The 21906-nt window shown below is 48.9% G+C and overlaps 1 protein-coding gene across 1 annotated transcript; it reads right to left on the bottom strand.

Moving 5' to 3' along the window:
- Positions 1–14359: 14359 nt before the first annotated feature.
- Positions 14360–20745, bottom strand: LOC118576237 (potassium channel subfamily K member 16-like). Its single transcript, XM_036176558.1, has 5 exons — positions 20533–20745; positions 16821–16935; positions 15711–15877; positions 14832–14997; positions 14360–14577 (listed from the first exon to the last, which is right to left on the bottom strand). Exons 1-5 carry the CDS (start codon positions 20743–20745, stop codon positions 14360–14362), a joined length of 879 nt encoding a protein of 292 aa, XP_036032451.1.
- Between the last annotated feature and the right edge of the window lie 1161 nt (positions 20746–21906).

Genomic DNA, 21906 nt, shown 5'->3' with positions numbered 1-21906 from the left:
GCTTTTATGAATCAAAAATCTTTTTTGCAGTTAAAATCCCAAAGACAAGACAAACCAGATTCTCTGTGTAATATCCATCTTTGTAAGACTGAAACACCACTGTGGCTGCTAGTTCTGCCCACCTCAGCTTTCCAACATGGCAGTGGTACAGTTTACCGCCAGCTCTGGGTCTGGAGCCATGTGTACCATCAACTATCAGAAGCAGTTCTATAAAGCAGCATGTAGCCCAGAAACCTTTCTTTTTTTTTTTTAACTACCAAAGGCTAAATCTACCTCACAGCAGAGTAAAGTGCTGCTTGTAGATTCCTCATTCCCACCACACTGCAGGTCAGACACACACACGCCAGGAACACGCCATAGTAGCTCAAACTGGCAGGCTGCCGCTAACTTGAGAGAGACAACTAGGAAGCTGTTTTTAGCTCCATTTTAGAATCTTTTTTGTGAGGTTTTAGGTGGAAACTCTTGCCCCACGTTGGGCACCATTTATAGTTGGAGAGCTTCTCTCCAGCCCCCGCCAAGCCCTGTTAGTCCAACAACCCACTTATATAAACACACAGACATTCATATTATTTAAACTGCTTGGCCATTAGCTCAGGCCTACCATTGTCTAGCTCTTACTCTTATATTTAGCCCATTTCTATTAATCTATACTTTGCCGCGTGGCTTGTGGCTTACCGGTGTCTTTACATATTGCTTCTCGTGGCAGTGGCTGGCAGTGTCTCCCCCAGCCTTCCTGTCCCCCTCCTCCTCGTCCTTGTCCCGCCTACCCTATCCTTCCTGCCTGGCTCCTGGCCAATCAGCACTTTATATATATAGAGTGATATCCACAGCAACACCCTGCTGCATGAGGTGGCCCAGCTGATTAAGCACCACAAGATTGAGTGGAATCCCAAGGAGAGCAAAGAGTCTGCAGAAGAGAGGGAGAGACAGGCAGCCATGGTCTGCAGGCTCAGATTGCCATATCCTTAGGCAAGAGAGAGGAACACTTAAAGGGACTCGCCCCCGCTCTACACATGGCCACTGCAGCCCTCTTCCTGCCCCCCCGCATTCCGATAATGATCAAGAGCTCTCTTCTGTCACAGCTGCTTTTCCTGCCCCCTGCCCCTGCAAGGCTGTGGGGCTTTGGACAAGGTCTTGATATTTTCAAGCCCATTTCCTTGGACTTAAAATGGGGTGCAGACATCCATTTGGCACAGATGCAATGAAGCCACCGTGGGGATGTACTGTGGATGAGAATGTGAGCAGACAATGTGTATGAGGGCTGAGTGAATGGACAGGTGGATGATGGGAAATTGCCCCATACTGGCATCTCTCCTGAGAACCCCCTCAGGGGCCTTTTTCTCTGCAGCTCCCATCCTCTCCCTCTTGTGCTTTATTTTGTTTCCCTTAAAACAGGGTCTCTAAACCAGAAATGGTGCCACAACCATTACTCAGGAATACTCAGGAGGCAGAGGCAAGCAGATCTCTGTGAGTTTGAGGCCAGTGTGGTCTACATGAGTTCCAGGACAGTTAGAGCTACGTAATGACGGAGCCATAAGCCTAAGTGACCCTTGACACACATGCTGCCATATTTGGGCTTCTCTCCTCTTTTCTTAGATCTAGGCCTTGCTTACGTCTCCATAGCACCAGAACCTTTTCCCACAGGTACCAGAACCTCTTCTCAGATATCAGGTGAATGAGCTGCAGTTAAGCAATTAGGCAGTTAGGCAAGAGTAGACAGATAACCTTCAGAGCAACATTTCCTGCTGGCCAAACAGCCCATAATTAAGTCCCTTCCTGCTTGCAATCCCCTTTGCCTACCTATATATGCCTTGAGAGAAAAATAAAAATTTGGAGCTTGATCAGACGTCCTGTCTTGCTCTCAATCTTTGTGTCTCTTGTCCCTCTCATTTGCTGGCCCTCCCTTTAGGTCCCCGTTGAAGACCCCGCTGGCCAGGGCACCTGGCGCCCAACGGTGGGGCTGAAGCTGTGAAGGGCTTGGTTAACATCACACCCAAGCAAGCCGGCTGCCACAGCACTTTGGTCATGAGTGAAGGTCCGGAGAGAAGATCACCGTGGGACCACCTGCCCCTCGAGACAGATCCAAGGAGAGACATTTGGTGTCGACACAAGGTGAGTAAGTCACCATGGGACAACATTTAGTAAATAGGACCTGTTTATTTCAGGTTTGAAAGAATCTCTCAAGACACAAGGAACTGGAGTACAGAAAAAGGATCTTTAAAATTTTTTGTCTATATTGGGGACATTTGTCCTTGGTTTCCTCAAGAGGGAACTATAGATGAAAAAAGATGGAAATGAATAGGAGATTGTTTAAGAGATGATTATCAAACTTTTGGCCCTGAGAAGGTGCCTGTTCAGGCCTTTTCTCATTGGAACTTGATAAATGATATCCTAAAGGTTTATAATATTCCCCAGATATACAGAAATTAATAGAAACAAGAGAACAGGCTCTCAAATGTGCCTCCCATCCACCATCAGTCATTCCATTACCATCGATATACCTGAGACAGCTGAACCTGACCCTCCACCTGTAGGAAATAAGGACCTTAAAACTCCCCAAATCCCCCAACGTATTTACCCCTCTCTAAAAATATTGATGATAGCCTTACCCCTAAAAAAGAGGCCTCATTGGAGGAAGAGGTGGCAAGATATAATAATCCTGATTGGCCATCCTCCCTAAACCCCCTCACCCCTAAAAATAGTCACAATGAGTCTGAAGAGAAACAGCTTCTGATAGAAGTTACAGGGCACAGGCTTAAGACAAAAGACATTTCAGTCAGCTCCAGTCTGTTTACAGGCTTAGACAAGGAAGCAACAGTCTATCTTAATCCCATAAGGCCTCTGAAAAACATAAGGAAAGATTTAGGAGACCCTTAAAAGCAGCCAACCTTATGAAATTGATTTACCATCGGACTATGATAAGTGGCAGAGATTCTAACCCCTCCCTTTAGGGAGAAACCTGCTGTTACTTCTTCAGGGTCCTCAAGGAGGTAACACAATATTATCACACAACAAGACCTCCTGAGAGCGTAAACCAGAACTAATGAAGTTCACTATGTCTCCATAGTAGCAGCAGCATCCTGCTACAAACAGTCTTTTTTTGCTAATACTATTGGAATCTAAGGACTAACTTGAGGCCTAAACTGGCCCTGCAGCTAACTAGGAGCTCTGCTCCAGCAGCCTTCATTTAAATTAAGGCAAGCCTCACAGCCAGTGCCAATTTAAAAACCAATGGCAACTTCCAGCTCTCCTAAAAAAGTGTCCTTTCCTCTCTCTTTCCTCTTTTTGGGTTGACTTTTTTTTTTTTTTAAATATTTATTTATTTAGTATACAGAAGGGGGCACCAGATCTTATTATAGATGGTTGTGAGCCACCATGTGGGTGCTGGGAATTGAACTCAGGACCTCTGGTAGAGCAGTCAGTGCTCTTAACCTCTGAGCCATCTCTCCAGCCCTTGGGTTGACTTTTAGGTTCTTGGTAATTTACAAAAATCTTGGTCAAGTACAAGAACTTCAGTTAACCCATTAAAAAAAAAAAAAAAAAACAAACAGGTCCTGGTTAGGGGACGCCCTACTACGACCTGTATATGGATTCATCAGACCCCCCAAAGATGTTTGGGGGTTGGAATCCTAAACATCTGCCTTTTTCTCTCTGAACCTAACTGTCTGCTGTCTGCATCTCAGCTCACTCCGGCCTGTGTCTCCACCTTCTCCTCACCTTGCCATTCCCATGGCTACCTGGCTTAATACAGACCGGCTGCAGCTGCTACAAAATAATAATAATAATAATAATAATAATAATAATAATAATAATAATAAATTTTTTAAAAATCCTCCTCTGTTTTAGGTTTTTACTGTGCTTATCTCATGATACACCTTAAAGGATTTATTGAATTGTTACTCTCCTTATATACTATATTTTTGAATAAGAGTTCCTGTTTCAGCCGGGCGCTGGTGGTGCACTCATTTAATTCCAGCACTTGGGAGGCAAAGACAGGCCGATCTCTGTGAGTTCGAGGCCAGCCTGGGCTACAAAGTGAGATCCAGGAAAGGCGCAAAGTGACACAGAGAAACCCTGTCTCGAAAAACAAAACAAAACAAAACAAAAAAGAGTTCCTGTTTCTATATTAAAATAACTTCAGTACAAACTTAATATTTTTAGGCTAAACCTGACAGATAGAAAAACCTAAGTTCTAAGCTTACGAAGACAACTAACTTATAAATTGTTAAATAAGTTTACTTTAGCTAAAGATAATTTAAAAATAAAACTTATTGATTGATTGGCCAACCTAAACTGTAAACTGTTAAGGATAAGTTGTACTTAAGCTATAAGCTATTAGAGATCATTATTAAGACAAATTAAAGCTTGATCATTTTACAGTCAAATTCTCTAATGTATACAAAATCATATTTATATACATGTAAGTATGCTAAATTTCTATAATCAATTCATTACTTAGCCCCCTAGCATTTAAAATGTTTAAGCTTTGGACAAAACTGCCATACCCTTATTGCCAGGGTTTTGTCCAAACTATGCACTTAGATTATATCCCCATTTACCAGGCCTAAAAGATAATTTGCCTTGCTATCCAAATTCATAGAAAAGATAGCTTGCCAAACAGATTTCAAAATAATCTTTGACTGTTCCTTTGTTTAAAGGAATTCACCACATTGGCTGCTCTCAGTAATCATATCTCCTGATGAATTAAATACAAAAATGCTTTTAGGTGTAAAGTTTTATAGGATATGAAGGATTAGATATAAAGAATGTTTAAGAACGTTAAGAAATAATTTATTACATATGTAATGCAAGTCATTGGGATAGAGAAATATAACATATAAACATCTAAATATGTTACAAATGATATATAAATCTCAATAAATAACCTAAATATTGAAGATGTATGCCTAAGTTAGATATATAGATAAAGCTTTTATTGAGGTCTGAGATAGATATATAGGTTTAAAAATAAACTTATGTATACCTTAATACAAGAGTCTATGGACCTCCCTAGAAGGGACACTGGGGCTAATTATAGGCTGTAGCTCCTCAGCGTACAAGGTTGCCCCAGGGATGTGCATTCTGACTTTACTGAGAGATTAAGATCATTGTACAATTCAGATTCATACAGGGCAGCGCCTAAGGGAGCTGCTGGTGTGGATTCTAGTGATATGGCTTTCTGGGTTCAGGAAATTAAATATTCCAAACCAACTAAACACTTAAAACAGGGAAAGAAGATAATTGGCTTGTAGACATAAGCATGGATGTTTCTTATATTTCAGGAAAAGATGGCCAAGTACTTAAGACGACTATTACTCCGTCTCTTACAGGCCTAGGTCAAGCTAATAACCAGAAGGTCAGGAAAATCTAATGCTCCTATCTGGATCAAACAATGGCTTTTAAACGCTGAGAGAACTGTAACTGTGACCTGTCTGGTGGAGGGGAAACTTAAAAATAGGACATATAAAGCCTCCCGCCACCCTTGAGTCACCCCATATTTGTTGTTTAGAGAAAATCAGGCTTATAGACTGTTACAGTCCTTTAAAATTAAATAAAATTTATTAAAGCCAAAGGAAATCTCACAGCCTGAGTTGCCATTTCCCATGGCCATCCCCAAAACCAAAAATAATCGTCATAGATGTACATGATTGCTTCTTTACCATACCTCCTCAGCCTAGAGACTGTCAGCATTTCGCTTGCCCACTCACGCTGCCATGATGGAGGCCAAAGCCGACACACAGAGCAGGAAATGCGAGTTCTGTTTATCTAGGACTCATTTACTGAGCAGAGTTCCTCATTATATATACAGATTAACCATCAGAACTAACTGTCAATTATAGCTTCCTCACAGTCCCCCAACCTATATATAATGTATATATTTATATATGTGTATCTTACAATACATTTATTGTACAGATGATATTATATTTATATCAAACTTTGAAATTTAAGAATCTATAGATTGGCAGAAAGCTCTGCAGGATATACTGGCACCTTTTCTCATGTCTGTCCAACAATTACAAATTCTCTCCCTATGGAAGCTCACCATGAGGCTTACATCCTTATGATTTATGGTTATGAAATAAGACATAACACACCATTTACTTTACTGATTTTCAATTTTAAGAATGCCTAGAGCTCATCTATAGACAACAGCCTTACATACACTTCACGAGCTCTTAAGAATCGGTGCTTAACTTTTCATATCCCCCACTTCAGGTATTCCTCATCACCACCAGGCCAGGCCACAAAGTTACACCTAAGCCTCTATGATCTCCTCACTGGTATTTAAATTTTCATAATGTCAGGAGGAGGATACATGTCTTCATAGGACAATGACCTGCCTTTATGAATCCTGGATCGCCTGTCACACCATATCCTAGGCAGCTGCAGGACAAAGGCACTCTAAAGCTGCCAGTCTAAATACAGGCTGTTATTTACATCTAGATTCTAATACTGAGTTTGACTTTATAAATAAATTGATACAATCCAAGATCCTTTTGATGAACTGTTTATCAATGATATCAAAACTTATAGAAATATGATTAGAACCAATAATTCTGTTCTAAATGTATTTTTAATCAAAAGATATATAAGACTTAAGAAATATGTAAATAACACATTTCAGTTTCATTCTCTGGCTATCTTGATGTTTTGTTGAGGCTCCAGATTCATAATTTTTCTCTGATAAAGTTCACCACTGTTATATTGCTAACATGTCTAAGATTTTGTCTATTAAGAAGGTTCTTATAAGCTTCAGGAGATCAAAATTTGCCAACGCCACAAGCCAAGAAGGACTGGGAGGAATCTGACCTGACTGCAGTTTACATCTCCCACTTACAAATTTTCTTTTTCTTCTCTGGGGGTGGGGTCAGACTGCCCACAATTGCAAAGTTTATTGGAGGGAGGAAAGCATAGGATGCCTATTCTTACTGCAAAATTCATGATGCCATTCCTCCTGCTAAGGGACAGGTAATGGGAGAGAATGGAATAGCCAAAGCAAAAAAAGAGCTGTCTTCTTGCCCTTGTGGCCAGAATTTCCCTCCCACCTCCTGGTCTCTGCAGGCCTGGCAGGAGCCCTGGGTCACTCCCTCATAATAACAGCTCACCTATCCAAGCAACTTCAGGTAGCAATTGAGGCTTCTGCAGCGTCCTTGTTGTCCCTTCAGAGGCAGCTAGCCTCTCTTGCACAGGTTGCCCTATAAAACCGACGGGCCTTGGACCTGCTGACAGCAGAAAAGGGTGGAGCATGCCTTTTCCTAAGGGAAGAGTGTTGTTATTATATTAATGAGTCTGGAATGGTAGAAACCCAGATAAATAAGCTACATAAACTTAGCCTAGAGCTACACAAACAGCGATTCTCTGCCGTGGCAGATGACTGGTGGAGATCATCCATGTTTTCCCTTTTGAGTTCTCTCGTAGGACCATTAGTCAGCATTTTGTTATTCATAACTTTGGGTCCCTTTGTAATTGGCAGGCTAACCAGATTCATCCAAAAACAAATAGACTCCCTGGCATCCAAACCTATACAGGTCCATTATCATCGGCTTGATCTTGCTGATCAAGGCCACGCAGAGCCTTTGCGTGATGACTGTCCTTCGGGAACTGCATGAAAACCCAATGCAAGCTTGCCCCACTTGGGAAGAGCTTGTGTACCAAGGAAGGTGCGAGGCCAATGGCACTGCAGGGGGAGGACCAAGCTTTCTGGCTCTGGGTCCCCCGAAAAATATCCCTGATTGCATAGGGGTTGGTGTCTAAGGATGAAAATATATCCAGGGCCCCTCCTCCAGCAAAAGACACCTATAATAAACTGGGAGGATCAGGACAATGTTTCCCCTCCTTGGTTAATGCCCATCACTGCCACCTTGGACCTACATAAATCATTAAAAAGGAGAAAGATGACAGGAGCCATAAGCCTAAGCGACCCTTGGACACACGTGCCGCCATATTTGGGCTTCTTCTCCTCTTTTCTTAGATCTAGGCCTTGCTTAAGTCTCCGTAGCACCAGAACCTCTTCCCACAGATACCAGAACCTCTTCTCAGATATCAGGTGAATGAGCTGCAGTTAAGCAATTAGGGCAGTTAGGCAAGAGTAGACAGATAACCCTCAGAGCAACATTCCCTGATGGCCGAACAGCCCATAATTTAGTTCTTCCTGCTCGCAACCCCCTTTGCCTACCTATATATGCTTGAGAGAAAAATAAAAATTTGGAGCTTGATCAGATGTCCTGTCTTTGCTCTCAATCTTTGTGTCTCTTGTCTCTCTCATTCGCTGGCCCTCCCTTTAGGTCCCTGTTGAAGGCCCTGTTGGCTGGGGCAACATAATAGAGACCCTGTCAAACAAAACACAACAAAACAAAAGAGAAATAGTCTCGGTCAGTAAAGTGGCTGCTTACAAGCAGAAAGACCTGCTTGCTGACCCCCAGCACCCATATGGAAAGTGTGTGTCATGTGGCTATAATCTCAGTATCTCAGTACTGGATGTAGATATTAAAAAAAAGCCTTGGGGCTCTCCAGCCAGCTAGCTGGTTCAGCCAATTGGTGAGTCCTAGTCCCAGTGTCTCAAAAAACATGGTAGATGGCTCTGGAAGAAAAATAAAATCAGCCTCTGCCAGAACACACACACACACACACACACACACACACACACACACACACACACACAAATGCAAGCATAAATGCACGCACAACATACACACTTGTATATATTAATATTAAATAAATAAAATAAATACATAAATAAAGACGAAACACCACGCTAGCCAGTTGGTCCTTCCAGGGTCTCTGGGAGGTCTATGGAAACTAAGGGACCTTCCATATATACTGTCTCAAAGGTTTCCCATGCTCCCTGGAGTCCTCAGAGCTCCCTCCTAGAAGCAGTGGCTGAATTAAAACTCCCCAGAGAGCTGTGCATAGTGCAATTCACCTGCTCTCTCCTGGGAGGACAAGGCAAGGAAAGCTGGAAGCTTGTAGTCAAGTCATCATTGATGTGAGCCTGCCACCTGGTGGTAAGTCCAAGGTCATGCAGGGGATAACCAGGAGCAAGGGCACCAGGGCCCACTGACTGGCATTACTCCCTGGGATTCAGGGCTGCAGGAACCCTGATCTGTTGGGCCCATACTGTTTCCAAACAACAGTGCCCAGGGGCCCTTTGGGCGTGGATTCCACCTCAGTCTAACTCTGAAGGGGAAATGGATCTGGAAAATGATAACAGGAATGAGAGGTGGTGGTGGCCTAAGAGGGACTGTAGGAGGGGCTGGATGGAATGACCAAAGTCCCATAGGGTAGCAGGCCCCTAACTTTAAAATGTGTACCGCACCCCTGGTGCCTGGTGAAATGCAGAAATCAAGTCCATGGGTCCTGAGGCAGGAGGTGCTGCTTGTGGGAGGGTGGGGGTCATCTGTAGAACTCACTGCTTTACAGGTATAACACCCTGGACTAGCCTCCTTAAATGCCACCACCAGTTCCTCTGCCTCTCAGAGAGGCTCTATTGACCATCAGGGAAGAGCCACCTCCCCAGTTCCACCAGACTGTCCTCACCCAGCCGTTACCAATAGTGGTGATGAATGGACACAGAAAAGAAGAAAGAGCCCACCAAACTCCCAGCACCCCAGGCTGGTGGTATTATAGCCCAGGAGGCTGGTCCTATCCTTTATATGCTTGGATGACATCCTGAGGAAGAGGCTGAAGAGACCAACCATATCTTGGGAGGGAGGCTGGGCTCCTGCACCCGAAGACACCCACATATACACATCTATACCCACACCCGCACTCATATTCCAGCAGCCCTCACATTGCATAGGCAATTTCTACCAAATGAAACCTTTCTTTCTAGAGGGAGGAGGAGAGACACTCATAAGACTTACAGTTAGGTCTCAAAACTCAGGACCAGTGGCTAAACTAAGGTGCCTAGCAACATATTCAAGTGGATGCTGTCCAGCCAGCCTCGCTCAGCATCAACAGTACCTGTATCAGAGACATCCTGAGTGGCATACCCCACCTCCTACCCTAAACTCTCTAGCCCAGAGGCAGGACTGGGCCCCTTTCCCCAGCTTCTCTTCCCTATATAACCCAGCCATTTTGGCTATTCCAGTCTCTTGGTCGATGTTCTTAGTTCCGGCTCTCCTGGCCCCTTGGCTTCTGGCTCTCCCTTCTCCCCTCCCTGCTCTCCCCACATGGCCCAGTTCATTCTGCCATCCATGTTCTGTCTGGACCCTTCCAGGTGCCTCTGCTTATGTGCTCCCTCGCATCTACAATGAACCTTCCTCAGCCCATACCCAGGAGCCGCATGTCCCTGCTTTGTTTATGATTTGGGTTTGGTTTTGTGTTCATTTGCTTACAAGGCTCTAAGGCTCAGAAAGTTACAGGCTTGGCGAGGCCCCTCCTCCACATTATATACACAGTAACAGTCTGCTGAGGAGAGAGGACTCTTGCGTGTGGCCATTTGCAAGTTGTGTAGTGAGTTCCCAAGATGCAGCTTCTGCGACATCGTGCCCATTGGGGTGACTTATCAGTGATCCAGCTGTCTTTGAATCATCCAGGATCCGTTAGTAAACCCGACACACTCACTGGTTCATCCAGACACAGGTTGGACTGTTCCTTTTGGTGCCCTAACTAGGATGAAGAGAATTGTGTTTGTGTGTCCCCAGGAAACTCACACAATATCTCATTCTTTACTCCAAGCCTGGATAGGGCAAGGAGTCTCTACCCTTCTTACCAACCAGGGGTTCCCCAGAGGCAGGGATCATGACAGAACTTCCACTCCACATCCTAGAGCTGGGTTCTGGGCTATCTCCCAGATGTAAACACTCATTTACTATCCAGCTCCGTCCTAATCTTGCAGGAAGCAGGAAGCTAGGCAATGACAGACATGATCTCAGCCTTCAGTGGGACAGAGGAAAACTGAATGAACTCTGACATGAGCCACCAAAGCTGTTTTCAGGGGTGAAGGAGGCTGTGTAAAAGTTGAACAATGTCTACATGCCTCAGTTTCCTTATCTGTAAATATTCATGTTAACATTGGCTAATCCTCTCTGTGAAGGCTGAATCTGTGCAGCGTGGCTGGGAATTCTGCGAAAGATCCTCACGCACAGATGTACCTAGAAGCAGCCTCTGGGCAGTCAATGGCCTCAGCTCTTGGCTGTGCAGCCTTGCATTCATACTTAGCCTCTCTGAGCCTTGCCTCATCTCTAAATGGGGATGATAGTATCTGCTAGTGAGACCCCGGAAGAGATGGGGGCTGGGTAAAGGAGGCCTGCAACATAGGTATTTACTGATGGTGGTGGTTGTGGGCAGATACAGTCCCTGCCCTGCCTAGCCCCAGCTCCTGCCCAATTGGCCCATCCAAAAGTTTGGAAGTCTGTCTCCACCCATCCGACCTCCTATTCCATCCCAATAATTTCCTCTTCCCTTTCCAGTATCTGGCTTCAGCTGGGAAACTTGGGGCGCAGGTCCTGCCCCTCTCTGAAAAGGAGCCATTGCAGGAGTGTGAAGATTCTGCACCCAGGCACGTGGGTCTAATATTTGTCCCTCACTTTGGCAGAGGAATGTGGAGCAGGATTTTAATGTGAACACAGATTTGCTCAGCTGCTGGCCCCCTTAGCCACAAATGGAAAGAGTTCCATGAGAAGCCCTGCCAGGATGAACCACCTTCTGCCTCCCTACCCTACAGCATCCTCATCAGCTGAGGAGCCTCTGGCTCCATGATCTCTGCACCTTCCCCTACCCACCCTTTTTAGCCCTGTCTGACGTCTGGGCAAGCTGGTCACAACCCTGAATCCTGCCCAAGTCTGCTCGTTCCCAGCCCTGTAGGGCCAGCACACTTTGACCCTATTTTACCCTATTGGCTGAGCCCTTCTCAAGTGCAAAGGTTCTGTTCCCCGTCAGACCCTAGTCTCGCCCTAAAGGCTTCTATTTGCCCCTCCCCACCCTTTGGAAGAGGCTAGGTGTGATCTTTCATTCATAGCCCTGTCCCAATAATCCCACACGGGGACGTCACAATATCAAATGCTACTTGACCCTATCCCAACAGCCCTGCATCTTGTGACCCAGGGAAGCACACCTTAGTATTCCTTATTTCCAAATTTAGGATGGATGTGTTCCTCCAAGGCTAGCCATGCCCGCTCATTTCCTTAAGAATGGAGGTCTTGTCCGTTGCTGTTCAGGCCAACCCTCTGGTCACCCACCCGCCAACCTCACGGACCTGCTGTTCCCAGGCCTATGCCCTCCACCTCTCCATGGAGTAACAGCTCCCAGCACCTCACTACCCCGGGCCAGAGCATCCTTCATCCCTATCCCTCGACCCCTGTCCCATCCCTTCTTTCCCGGGCTGGTCCCTAACCCGGATCAGCAGGCCTAGCGCCGGGCCATCCACACACGTGTAGTTAGTTGTGTAGCAGCTCCCACTTGTGGCCCTGGAAGCTGCGGCTGGGGTCTCGGGCCGCGCGACCCTCCAGCGCCCAGCACACACCAGTTCCCAGCACCAGGTAAGTCAAACAGGAAAGCAGCGGGAGCCCGGTGCCCCGCACCCGGCAGGCCCCAGCCCACCGAGGCGCTGCAGGAGATGGCAATCCGCAGGTGATGGAGAGACTGGAGCCCATGGAGAGGTCAGAGCTCGGGAGAGCTACGGTGGACAGGAATCCCGGCTGGGCAGGAAGGAGCAGGAAGGGGCAGAGGGGCCCCTTCTCTAAGCAACCGCCTTCCTGTTTCCCTGCTAAGGCGTGCTGGAGGATGGGATGGCCCTGCCCACCTTCCAGGATCCAATTCCTGGGACAAAAAAAAAGACCACTCCCAGAAGAGTGTGGAGTGCCCACCCCCATCCCCACCCCACCTCCACATCAGAGGGAAGGAGGGGGCTGCGGGTTACCACAGGCAGGGGAGGAAGGGGCCCAGGACTCCCCCGCCCTCACCCCAGCGGTTCCCTGTAGTAGGAGAGACTTCTGCAATCCACTGTGCAAAGGGAAACAGCAGCAAGTTTATTGTCACAGTTGAGGGGCCGGGACCTCCTCAGAGTGCTAGCATCACCCTAGGTCTACAGCCAATGCACTCAAAGAAATAAAAGGGGCCCCAGCTGGGTGTGGTTCGGCTGTGTGCTGGGGGAGGGGTGGCAGGCAGGAGAACAGGAACAGGGCTTGTCCCTTGTTGCTTTTGGAGGGGGATCCCTGTGTCTCCATCCCCTCACAACAGAAGCAGGGGCCAGCATGTGCAGAGGTACAGGAGGACTTCGGATTTCAATCCTTGCCTGGGTGGCTGTAAGACGTGGGTGCTGGGAACCTCCTGCCAATGTGGATCCTTCCCTGGGACTTCCCTCAACCTCCTGGGCTTAGAGGACAACCACCTCCACCCTTAAATGCTGTCAAGAGGACACAGATCTTAGAAAGCCCTTTGCCACTAAGGAGGTGGAGGAAGTCGGAGAAAAAGTTTAATTCCTAATCCTGTGAGATTGGGCTTTGGGACAGACTGGGCCAAACCTCCCCTCTCTTCCGGCCCACAGTGTCGAAATCTGGCAGAAGGACCAGACTCGGATGAAGAGTGTTCCTGTGGGAGTCCATGCCACCAGGGAGCTCATATCCAATAAGGCTCCTGGGAGCCGTTCCAGCGTCTCAGGGGAGTGATGAGGTCCAGGGGTGCTCTAAGGGTCAGGGGAAGTCATGTTCAGGAAAGCAGTGGGACACCCAAAAGAGGTCCCAAGCGTTGTTAGGATACCTCTCCACTCGTGGGCGAGGAGAGCTGGAGAACTAACTGGCAGCCTTCCTGTCCCTCAGCTGTGAGACTCCTGAGGACAGCTTCCTGTGTGCATTGAATGCGCCCTCAGCTGTGTGCCCAGCTCCCCTCCTTCAGCCATGGCCCTGAACTTTCACTCTCCCCTGGCTTGCTTTCATCAAGGCTGCATGTGCTGCATTGGGGCTCCTTCAAGACTGAAGACACAGTGAAGGTAGAAACCATCACTATCATAGCCCCAGAACCAGGCACAGTGCCTGGGACATAGTAGGGGCTTGCAAAGAGCTAGGATGTCGGTAGCAAATAAAACAGACATCAAGTCCACCTTTGTTTGCAGCCTGAGGGCTTCTGCCAGTATGTGAAGGTGGCAGTAGTGATTTGGCCACCATGATCTATCTGTGTTGGGTTTGACTTTTCTGGGTCCTTTTTGGGAAGCAGGGGAAAGAGCTCCGAAGTCAGCCTGCACATCGCCATCCACACAGGCCTTGGTTTTTGTCTCCCACCAGAGACTTTGTAGGCACACTGTCTCCTTTTCTCTCTGAAGAGTTGCTGACCATGTCATCTGGGTCGTGAGTGGGTTGAGAAGGGAGAGAAAGGGCAAGGACTGTCATGGGTTTGGGGAGGGCAGGACCCTTGGGTCTCATGCAGAGATGGGGATTTTCTGTGGTCTGGGGTCAGAGTCAGGGGCTGCTCCATCCTTGAGGTCCAGGCCTCTGATGAGTAGCCAGAGCCGGGAGCATCTGTGCAGAAGCAGGGATCCCAGGCTGAGGACCACTGCCAGCCACGCCAGCCCCAGAAGGATCCATATGGCTGCCAGGCTCCGGTACACGGTGATGTAATGCTTGCTGGGGTCTGTGCCTGCCAGGGAAGGTGGTGATGGTTCATGTCCGAGGGCACTGCCACCCCCAGCTTTCATAGGAATGCTCTCTCCCTGGTCCTTGGACAAAGACTAGTGATGGAAGAGGCAGTGATAGGTATCATACCAGAGACTTCTAAGGATGTCACCAAGAGTCCACAGTGACCCTGGAAGTAACCAGCCTCAGCTGGTACCTCCCTGTTCCCCATTATCCTAGTAGGTGCCCACCCAGATAACCTGATTCTCCCATTCTCACCGACAACGTAGTCCCCGAAGCCAATGGTGCTGAGGGTGATGAAGGCAAAGTAGAAGCCCTCACGGAAGCTCCAGCCCTCCACGTGGCTGAAGAACATGGGTGGAAAGATGAGAATGACCAGGGTCCCCAAGGTCAGGAACAGAGCCAGGCCCAAGACCTGCAGGAGCTGGGAGGGAAGAGTCTGCCCTTGAGACCACTTGGAAGGCTCTGGAAGTATATGGGGGAGGTCTGGGAAAAGCTGGGTGTGGGCAGGGCAATATCTAAGCCACCCACTCCCTCGCTGGCTGTAGACTTTGAGGTAGGGCTGTACCCAGGAGCATATGGCATGTATGTGCCAAGCTTTCCTGGGCAGGAGAATGTGTTAGTGAATCAAGGGAGGAGCCAAAGGCTCCTTTCGAACTTGAGAATCACACTTGAGCAGGTTCCCTAGGGCACTCAGATCTGGGATAAGACTGCTGTCGCCCACGGAACTGTCCCAAGTCCCTCTATGGCGGTAAGCTCTGTGGGGCATGCTGAGTAGCCCAGAGACTGTTTTGGACGGCATGAAAGAATGTTGGATGCCTGTGATGACCATGGAGAGGTAATGTTCAAATTCTCCACCAAAGAAGGATGCTGCATAGAGCTGCCTGGCACACGGGCACAATCCGCCCAGGGAAGTCACCCAGGGCCTGACTCGGGTAGACTCCATAGTCACATGTAATTGCAGAGCCCTTTGAGGCCATGCCCTTTCTGGTCTGCATCACTTCTCTAATTCCCTCTCTTCTCCCAGCCCTGCAGCTGTCCAAACTGACTCTCAGACATCTGTATACCCGAGCCCATCTCCCGCTTTTCAGCTATCTGTCCCAGAGAGCCTGGAGGGGAGGGAGGGCTCTACCTTACCTGGGAATGCCTGGGATGGTCTTCCCACCTGTCCAATGTGGTCAGGTGGGCACGCAGCCCTGTGCCCAGGTGGTTGAGGAAAACCACGTTGAGTGGGATGCCCATCAGGGCATAGAAGACACAAAAGACCTGCCCTGCCTCCGTGCTGGGTGCCAGGTTTCCATAGCCTGCAGGGCAAGAGAGTATGCAGATCGTGGAAGAGAGAGCCCAGAACTGCCTCCTGCCTGTTCCCCTTCCCCTCCCCTCCAGCAGTGGCTTATCTCCATCATCTCTGGGGGAGGAGAAGCTCTCTGTTCCCATGGACACTCACCCTATTCTGTGGTAGAACAATCTCTACTTATAGAAGGCTCATCTCCCATGATGCTGCCTCCATAAAGCCTTCCCGACTGCCCCCCTGAGTGCACGAGTCCCTGAGATGTTTCATGTCATGTCTGTCTCATTACTTGCGTTGCCTTGTGTGAGTATAGCAATGTACTCCCTCTTTGATGGATGAGAAGCTCTGAAGGCCAAGCCTGGGACAGATCCAGGTCTATACCCCACCCCCTACTCTGTCACTCCGCCTGGATTGCCAAGGAAGATGGGTGGAATTGGATTTGGGTTTGACTGAATGGAAGGGAGGCCTGTGTGAGAGGGGCCTGGGGATTCACTGGGGGTGAGTAGAGTGGTCTTTCTGTGGTACCCCATCTCCTCAGCACACTGAACCCTGAAAAACAACCCTTGTGCACAAATGCCCTCCCACCTCCAGTCCCTTTATCTCTCCCCTGAGGGGACTTTCTAGTCCCAGGTGTGAGGTTGGTCTGTAGCTTGGTGCACAGTTGTTAGCACATCAGGACCAGCTCTCTGCCAGGCAGGACTGAAGTCAATAGGAGGACAGGCCCTCGCTCTCGCCATGCTGAGGACAGGCTCTGTTTAGCCTTTCAGTGCATCTCAGGGAAGTGACCCCAGCCACCTAAAGCTGCAGCCAGCCTGGCTGCCTTCCCCTTCCACGGGCCTCCCCACCCCACTTCCCTTATACGCCCCTCCTGGATAACCACATCCTTGCCCCAGTGGTGGTTTTGGGAAAGGCTCCCAAGCTAAGCAGGGCCAACCCCTCCCTCCTCACCCCTTTACCTATGGTGGTGACCACGGTGCCTGCAAAGAAGAAACTGCTCCCAAAGTCCCAGTTGCTGGGGTTGGTGGAGTTGCCTTTGGGGTTCACGCCTTTCACCCAGGCTTCCAGGATGACCTGTGAAAATGGCATGGTCAGCAGGACAGGCAGATACTGAGTCGCTGAGCTCGCAGGGGAGTGCCTTCATGTCTCTTACCACTGTTCCCGTTTCTCAGAAAATGACAGGAAGGCACTGAGTGGCTAAGACACTTGCTAAGTGGCTAGAGGCTGTCTGAGGTGGGTGTTCTAATGAACTAGTGGAGGACCTAAGGAGGTGGTGTGGAGGTGTTCTTGATCGTCAGGAAAATCTCTCTCTGTGTGTCTCTCTGTCTCTCTGTCTCTCTCTGTCTCTGTCTCTGTCTCTCTCTCTCTCTCACACACACACACACAAACACACACACACACACACACACACACACACACACACACACACACACAGAGGCAGAGTGTACGACAAGGTGGGTTTTGAATCAAATGCTTCTGGAAGAGTCTGCTGGCCAAAATGGGTTCTGAGGCTGCCCTCCCATGGGGCAGGTGGCGGGAGCTTTCCTGGGCATCCAGTGGGGGCTAGCAGCCTTGTTCTCTGGTATCCTCTAGTGAGTGCAACCCATGCCTGCAGGAGAAATTCCATCAGAGAGTCCCACAAAAGGGTATTTGGATGTGTTTGTGTGTACATGGGTATACAATGGTATTGTGTACATGTGGTGTGTGTGCTGTACAGTGCTGTATGTTGCATGTGTGTATGTGTGTGTGTATTTGTCTGTCTGTCTGTACATGGGAATATAATAGTATTGTGTACATGTGGTGTGTTGACTGCATGTGCTGTGCAGTGCTGTATGGCTGTATGTTGCGTGTGTGTGTATGTGTGTGTGTGTGTGTGTGTGTGTGTGTGTGTTTTATGTGTCTATGTTTTGTGTTTCTAGAACAGGAGCCTTAACAGGCTCAAGCCTCATCCTCAACTTCTCATGAGGAATGGGCAGGGTTCCATCTCCCCAAACTCTAGCACGTTCCCCTTTAGCTGGGAACTTGTCATAGGATGGTGGCAACTCAGCCTTGACGTCTGGCGGTGCCCCTAAAGGTGGGGGAACCACTGGGAAGTAGAGCTTCTCCAGTCTCCCTTTCCTGTAGGAACTGATGTTTCACGGGCTGGGCAGAGGCCTCCCAGCCACACATGGCAGGAACTAGCCTCTTAAGATGTAGACTTCGGCCTCCTCTTTCCCACACACCCAGAGACCTAAGCCAGACGTTCCAGACGTCCTCTCCCTGGAGACTTTCACCCTTGGGGACAGCATTTGCCCAGGTCCCTGGCTCTCCCCACTGCACTTCTGAGCCCTCCATCCTGTGGAGGAGGGGCTCTGACCCCTCTGATGGCTCTGGGTGTGGATGGGTGGACTCAGAGAATCCAATGGTGAAGGGAAAGGGGCTGATGTATAAGCTTGCTTCCTCATGGAGTCACATTCAAATACTACACTCAGCTCTGTTTATGTCTCAGTGTGGGAATTCCCCAGGGACTAGCTTTGCCCAAATCTTACCTCTCAGCTCTGCTTACCCCAGAAGGTAAGGGTCTGTCCTGAGACTGAAGACTTTGGGGGGGGGGGTGTCCCATCTTTCCTAGTGAGTCCCTGGACTGAGCACTGGCCCCTTGGGATGCAGTCAGATCCAGTCCATCCTTGCCCTTTGTCTACAGAGCTGGTTCAAGCCTTGCTTCCCGACTGCCAACTCCTCATTTCTGGGAAGTTGGGGGACTTTGGAAATGAGTACCACCCTGAGTAACTCTATGCACAGAATATCCTGGAACAGCAGGGACAGCCCTCCCTGCTCACATAGCATCTGTAGGCAGTTGCTCTCAGCCCTAAAAGAAGTCTCAGGGCCTCCGTACCACCTGGTGACCTCCCCCAAAGCTCCTGAGTCAGCAGGACTGGGTGGGAGCCGACACTTGCTTTCCTAACACACTCTCGGGTCCACACTTTAAGAACTCTCACTTTCAAAGGTACCCTGTCCTCAGCACATGAGCTGGTTCACGGAGTGAAGAATAAGGAGTTAGCTAGCAAGAAGCATGGGTTCGAGTTCTGCCTCAGCCAGTGACTGTGTAGCCTTGGCCCACACCCTGCCTCTCTCTGAGTCTCAGCTCCCACCTGCAAGTTGAAGATACCAGTTAAAGTAAGCAACGGGAGGAAAACACCTGTAGGTGCTCAACCCCAGGGGCTGAATGACAATGGAACAGAGCTTTGATTTCCTCCCCTAACACACATGGTTTGTGCCAACTGCGCTTGGCCTCTTGCTTTGCAGTGGCTGACACCACTCGCTCTGTCCATCTTCTCAATGGATTCACCATTGTCCAAAATACCTAGTTTTTCATTGTTTCTGGGAGAGAGGGGGTGGGGGGGCAGGCAGGGAGTAAGAGCAGCTAGAGGGGCTGTCCTGGCAGAGCTCATCTTCCCATAGCCCAGCGGATCTCACCTTTATCTGCATCTCCACCCAGGGACATAAGCTGGGCGCCAGCAGTCCTGAGAAGTGGAGGAGTGGGGGAGAGGAAATTTCTAGTGTTGGTAACTGACAGATTGTGTTCATGCACCAAGTGACAGCTCAGAGAGGACTTTTAATCTGCTGTCAAATGTTTAGACCACAGACATGCATTTTCTGTGCATATGTATGTGTGTGTATACATACTTGTGTATGTGCAGATAGTTGTGCACACATATGTGTGTGCCTGTGGCTAGAGGTCAACCTCTGGTGTCATTCCTCAGAGCCATCAACCTTGCTTGGTTTTGCCTTGAGACAGACTCTCCCTGAACTAGAAGCTCATCCTGGTTAGGTTGGCCTGGCCTGGCCAGTGAACTCTCAGGATTCACCTGTCTCCCCAACCTACCCACCCAGTGCTGGGGTCCCAGATTATACATGGGTGCTAGGGATTCAAACTCAGGTCCCTATGCTTATAAAGAAAGTGCTCTATCCTACTAAGCCACCTCTAGCCTTCTACATTTATCTATCTATCTATCTATCTATCTATCTATTGAGACAGGCTTTCTCTCATTAGCCTGGGGCTTGTCCATTTGGCAAGGCTGGATGGTCAGAGAGCCCTAGGGATCTGACTATCTGGGCCTCTCCAGTGCAGGGGTTACAAGTCACCATGCCTGGCCTTTTTATTTTTTTAATTACATTTTAATTAGTACATAACAGTGTGTGTGTGTGTTTATATGTGTGTGGACATGCATGTGTCATTGCAAGTGTCAAGATCAGAGGACAGCTTGCCAGGAGTTGGTTCTCCCCTCTCCAGGAATTGAACTCAGGTCATCAGGCTCCGTGCCAAGTACCTTTACGCACAGAGCCATCTTACCTGCCCCACACCTGGCTTTGCAGTGCGGTGTCTGGGCATAGAACCGAGGTCCTCGTATTTGTCCCTCAGACATTTAACTGACCCAGCCCCCTCCCCAGCCCCAGATATACTTTTTCTTTTCACCTTACAGACAAGGACATTTAAGTTAAGTAACTTGATCAAGTTCACATACCAAACCTGGGGGTCAGGGCTCTGGACTAGATCTCTCCAGGCTTCGGTTTCCTCTACACTCTGCTTCTGAACAGGGGATCAACCTCTGGGTGCCTGCTCTGCACCCGCCACTGGCCCCTCCATCCACCTCCCCACTCTTCCTGGCCCATCCTTTCTTGCTCCCTCACCTGCACAAACTGCTCCAGGGCCTGCTGGTCCAGGCAGGTGTAGTTCTCTAAGAAGCGTAGCTTTTCCAGCTGGAACTGGTCCCTGGATTGAGCTTCTGCCTGCTTCTCCAGCAGCTGGAAGATGGTGGCCCCGAGCAGCAGGTAGCAGATATAGGCCAGAAGCAGGGGCAATAGCTGGCCACCCCAGCAGCTACAGAGCCCAGCACGGGGCATGGTGTAGCAAGGCCTCTACAGCAGCTGTCAGGGTGGCTGTGGGGAGAGCCGAGGAGAGGTGAGGGCTCCTGTTACTGCCTTCCCTGTTCTCCACCTCACAGGTGTCTGCGGCAGGGGAGTCTGTTTGAACAGTGTAGTGTGCAAACAGGCCCGCCATCCCCCACCCAGCCTCGTTTTTCCATGCACAGCAGCAAGGCAGCAAATGCATGGGCCCCTCAGGGACACCTACAGGCTTCTCTCGAGCTCATCTGGTCTCATCCTCTGCTTCCAAGTGAGGCCAAGTGTCTGTGAGACAATCTGAATGGGAGCCCACTCAGCTGGGTCTACAAGGGCTCTTGACAACTTCAGACTCTTCACTTGGGAAGGCTCCAGCACAAATACAGGAGGCTGGGAGGGAAGGGTGTGGGCTGGCCTTGCTTACAGAACGGAATGAGGAGGATTGACCTGCCTATTGGGGGAACCTGGAGAAGAATAAACCGGAATAAAACAAATCAGAGCAAAGTAAACAGACGGATGACAGCCCTGCTTAGCAGCATTATCAGTCGGTGCTACTGATACACAGGAGGCCCTGGTTACTGCCAGGAATCACTTCTGCCAATGGTCGGGCTTGCTTGATTATCTGCTCAATTCAGGAGATGGGAGTATGGAGAAGCCAGAAGCCAGAAGTGAGCCTTCACCCCCACAGTGCTGTCAGGGGCTCCTTCTTCCACTGGTAGACCCATGGGGCCTCCATTGATCTTTGGTGGATGTGACAGCTTTATTGACATTCTATAATAGCTCACCTGGCATATGTTGAAAGTGGTCACTCCCACAGTGCCCTCCTTAATGTACTCATTGCTGAGAAAACACCTGACCAAAGCAACTGGAGGAAGGAAGAGTTTGTTTGGGTTCATAGTGTGGGGTTAGCTCATCACAGCAAGGAGAGGCATGACTGCAGGAGTGTGAGGCAGCTGGCCACATTGTATCAGCAGCCAGGAAGCAGAGGGAGGTGAGCACTGGTCACATTGTATCAGCAGTCAGGAAGCAGAGGGAGGTGAGCACTGGCCACATTGTAACCACAGTCAGGAAGCAGAGGGAGGTGAGCACTGGTCACATTGTATCTACAGTCAGGAAGCAGAGGGAGGTAAGCACTGGTCACATTGAATCCACAGTCAGGAAGCA

The sequence above is a fragment of the Onychomys torridus genome, unplaced genomic scaffold (assembly GCF_903995425.1).
Source record: "Onychomys torridus unplaced genomic scaffold, mOncTor1.1, whole genome shotgun sequence".
NCBI lineage: Eukaryota > Metazoa > Chordata > Mammalia > Rodentia > Cricetidae > Onychomys > Onychomys torridus.
This window is presented reverse-complemented; position numbering and strand designations above follow the sequence as displayed.

Bases quoted from the DNA above. Each gene is read 5' to 3' on its own strand.
- LOC118576237 (XM_036176558.1), bottom strand. From the start codon at position 20,745: ATGCCCCGTGCTGGGCTCTGTAGCTGCTGGGGTGGCCAGCTATTGCCC. The intron at 15,878-16,820 runs GTAAAGGGGTGA...CTTGCCCTGCAG, and splicing joins CACCGTGGTCACCACCATAG to GCTATGGAAACCTGGCACCC. The intron at 14,578-14,831 runs GTGAGAATGGGA...CTTCCCTGGCAG, and splicing joins CTTCGGGGACTACGTTGTCG to GCACAGACCCCAGCAAGCAT.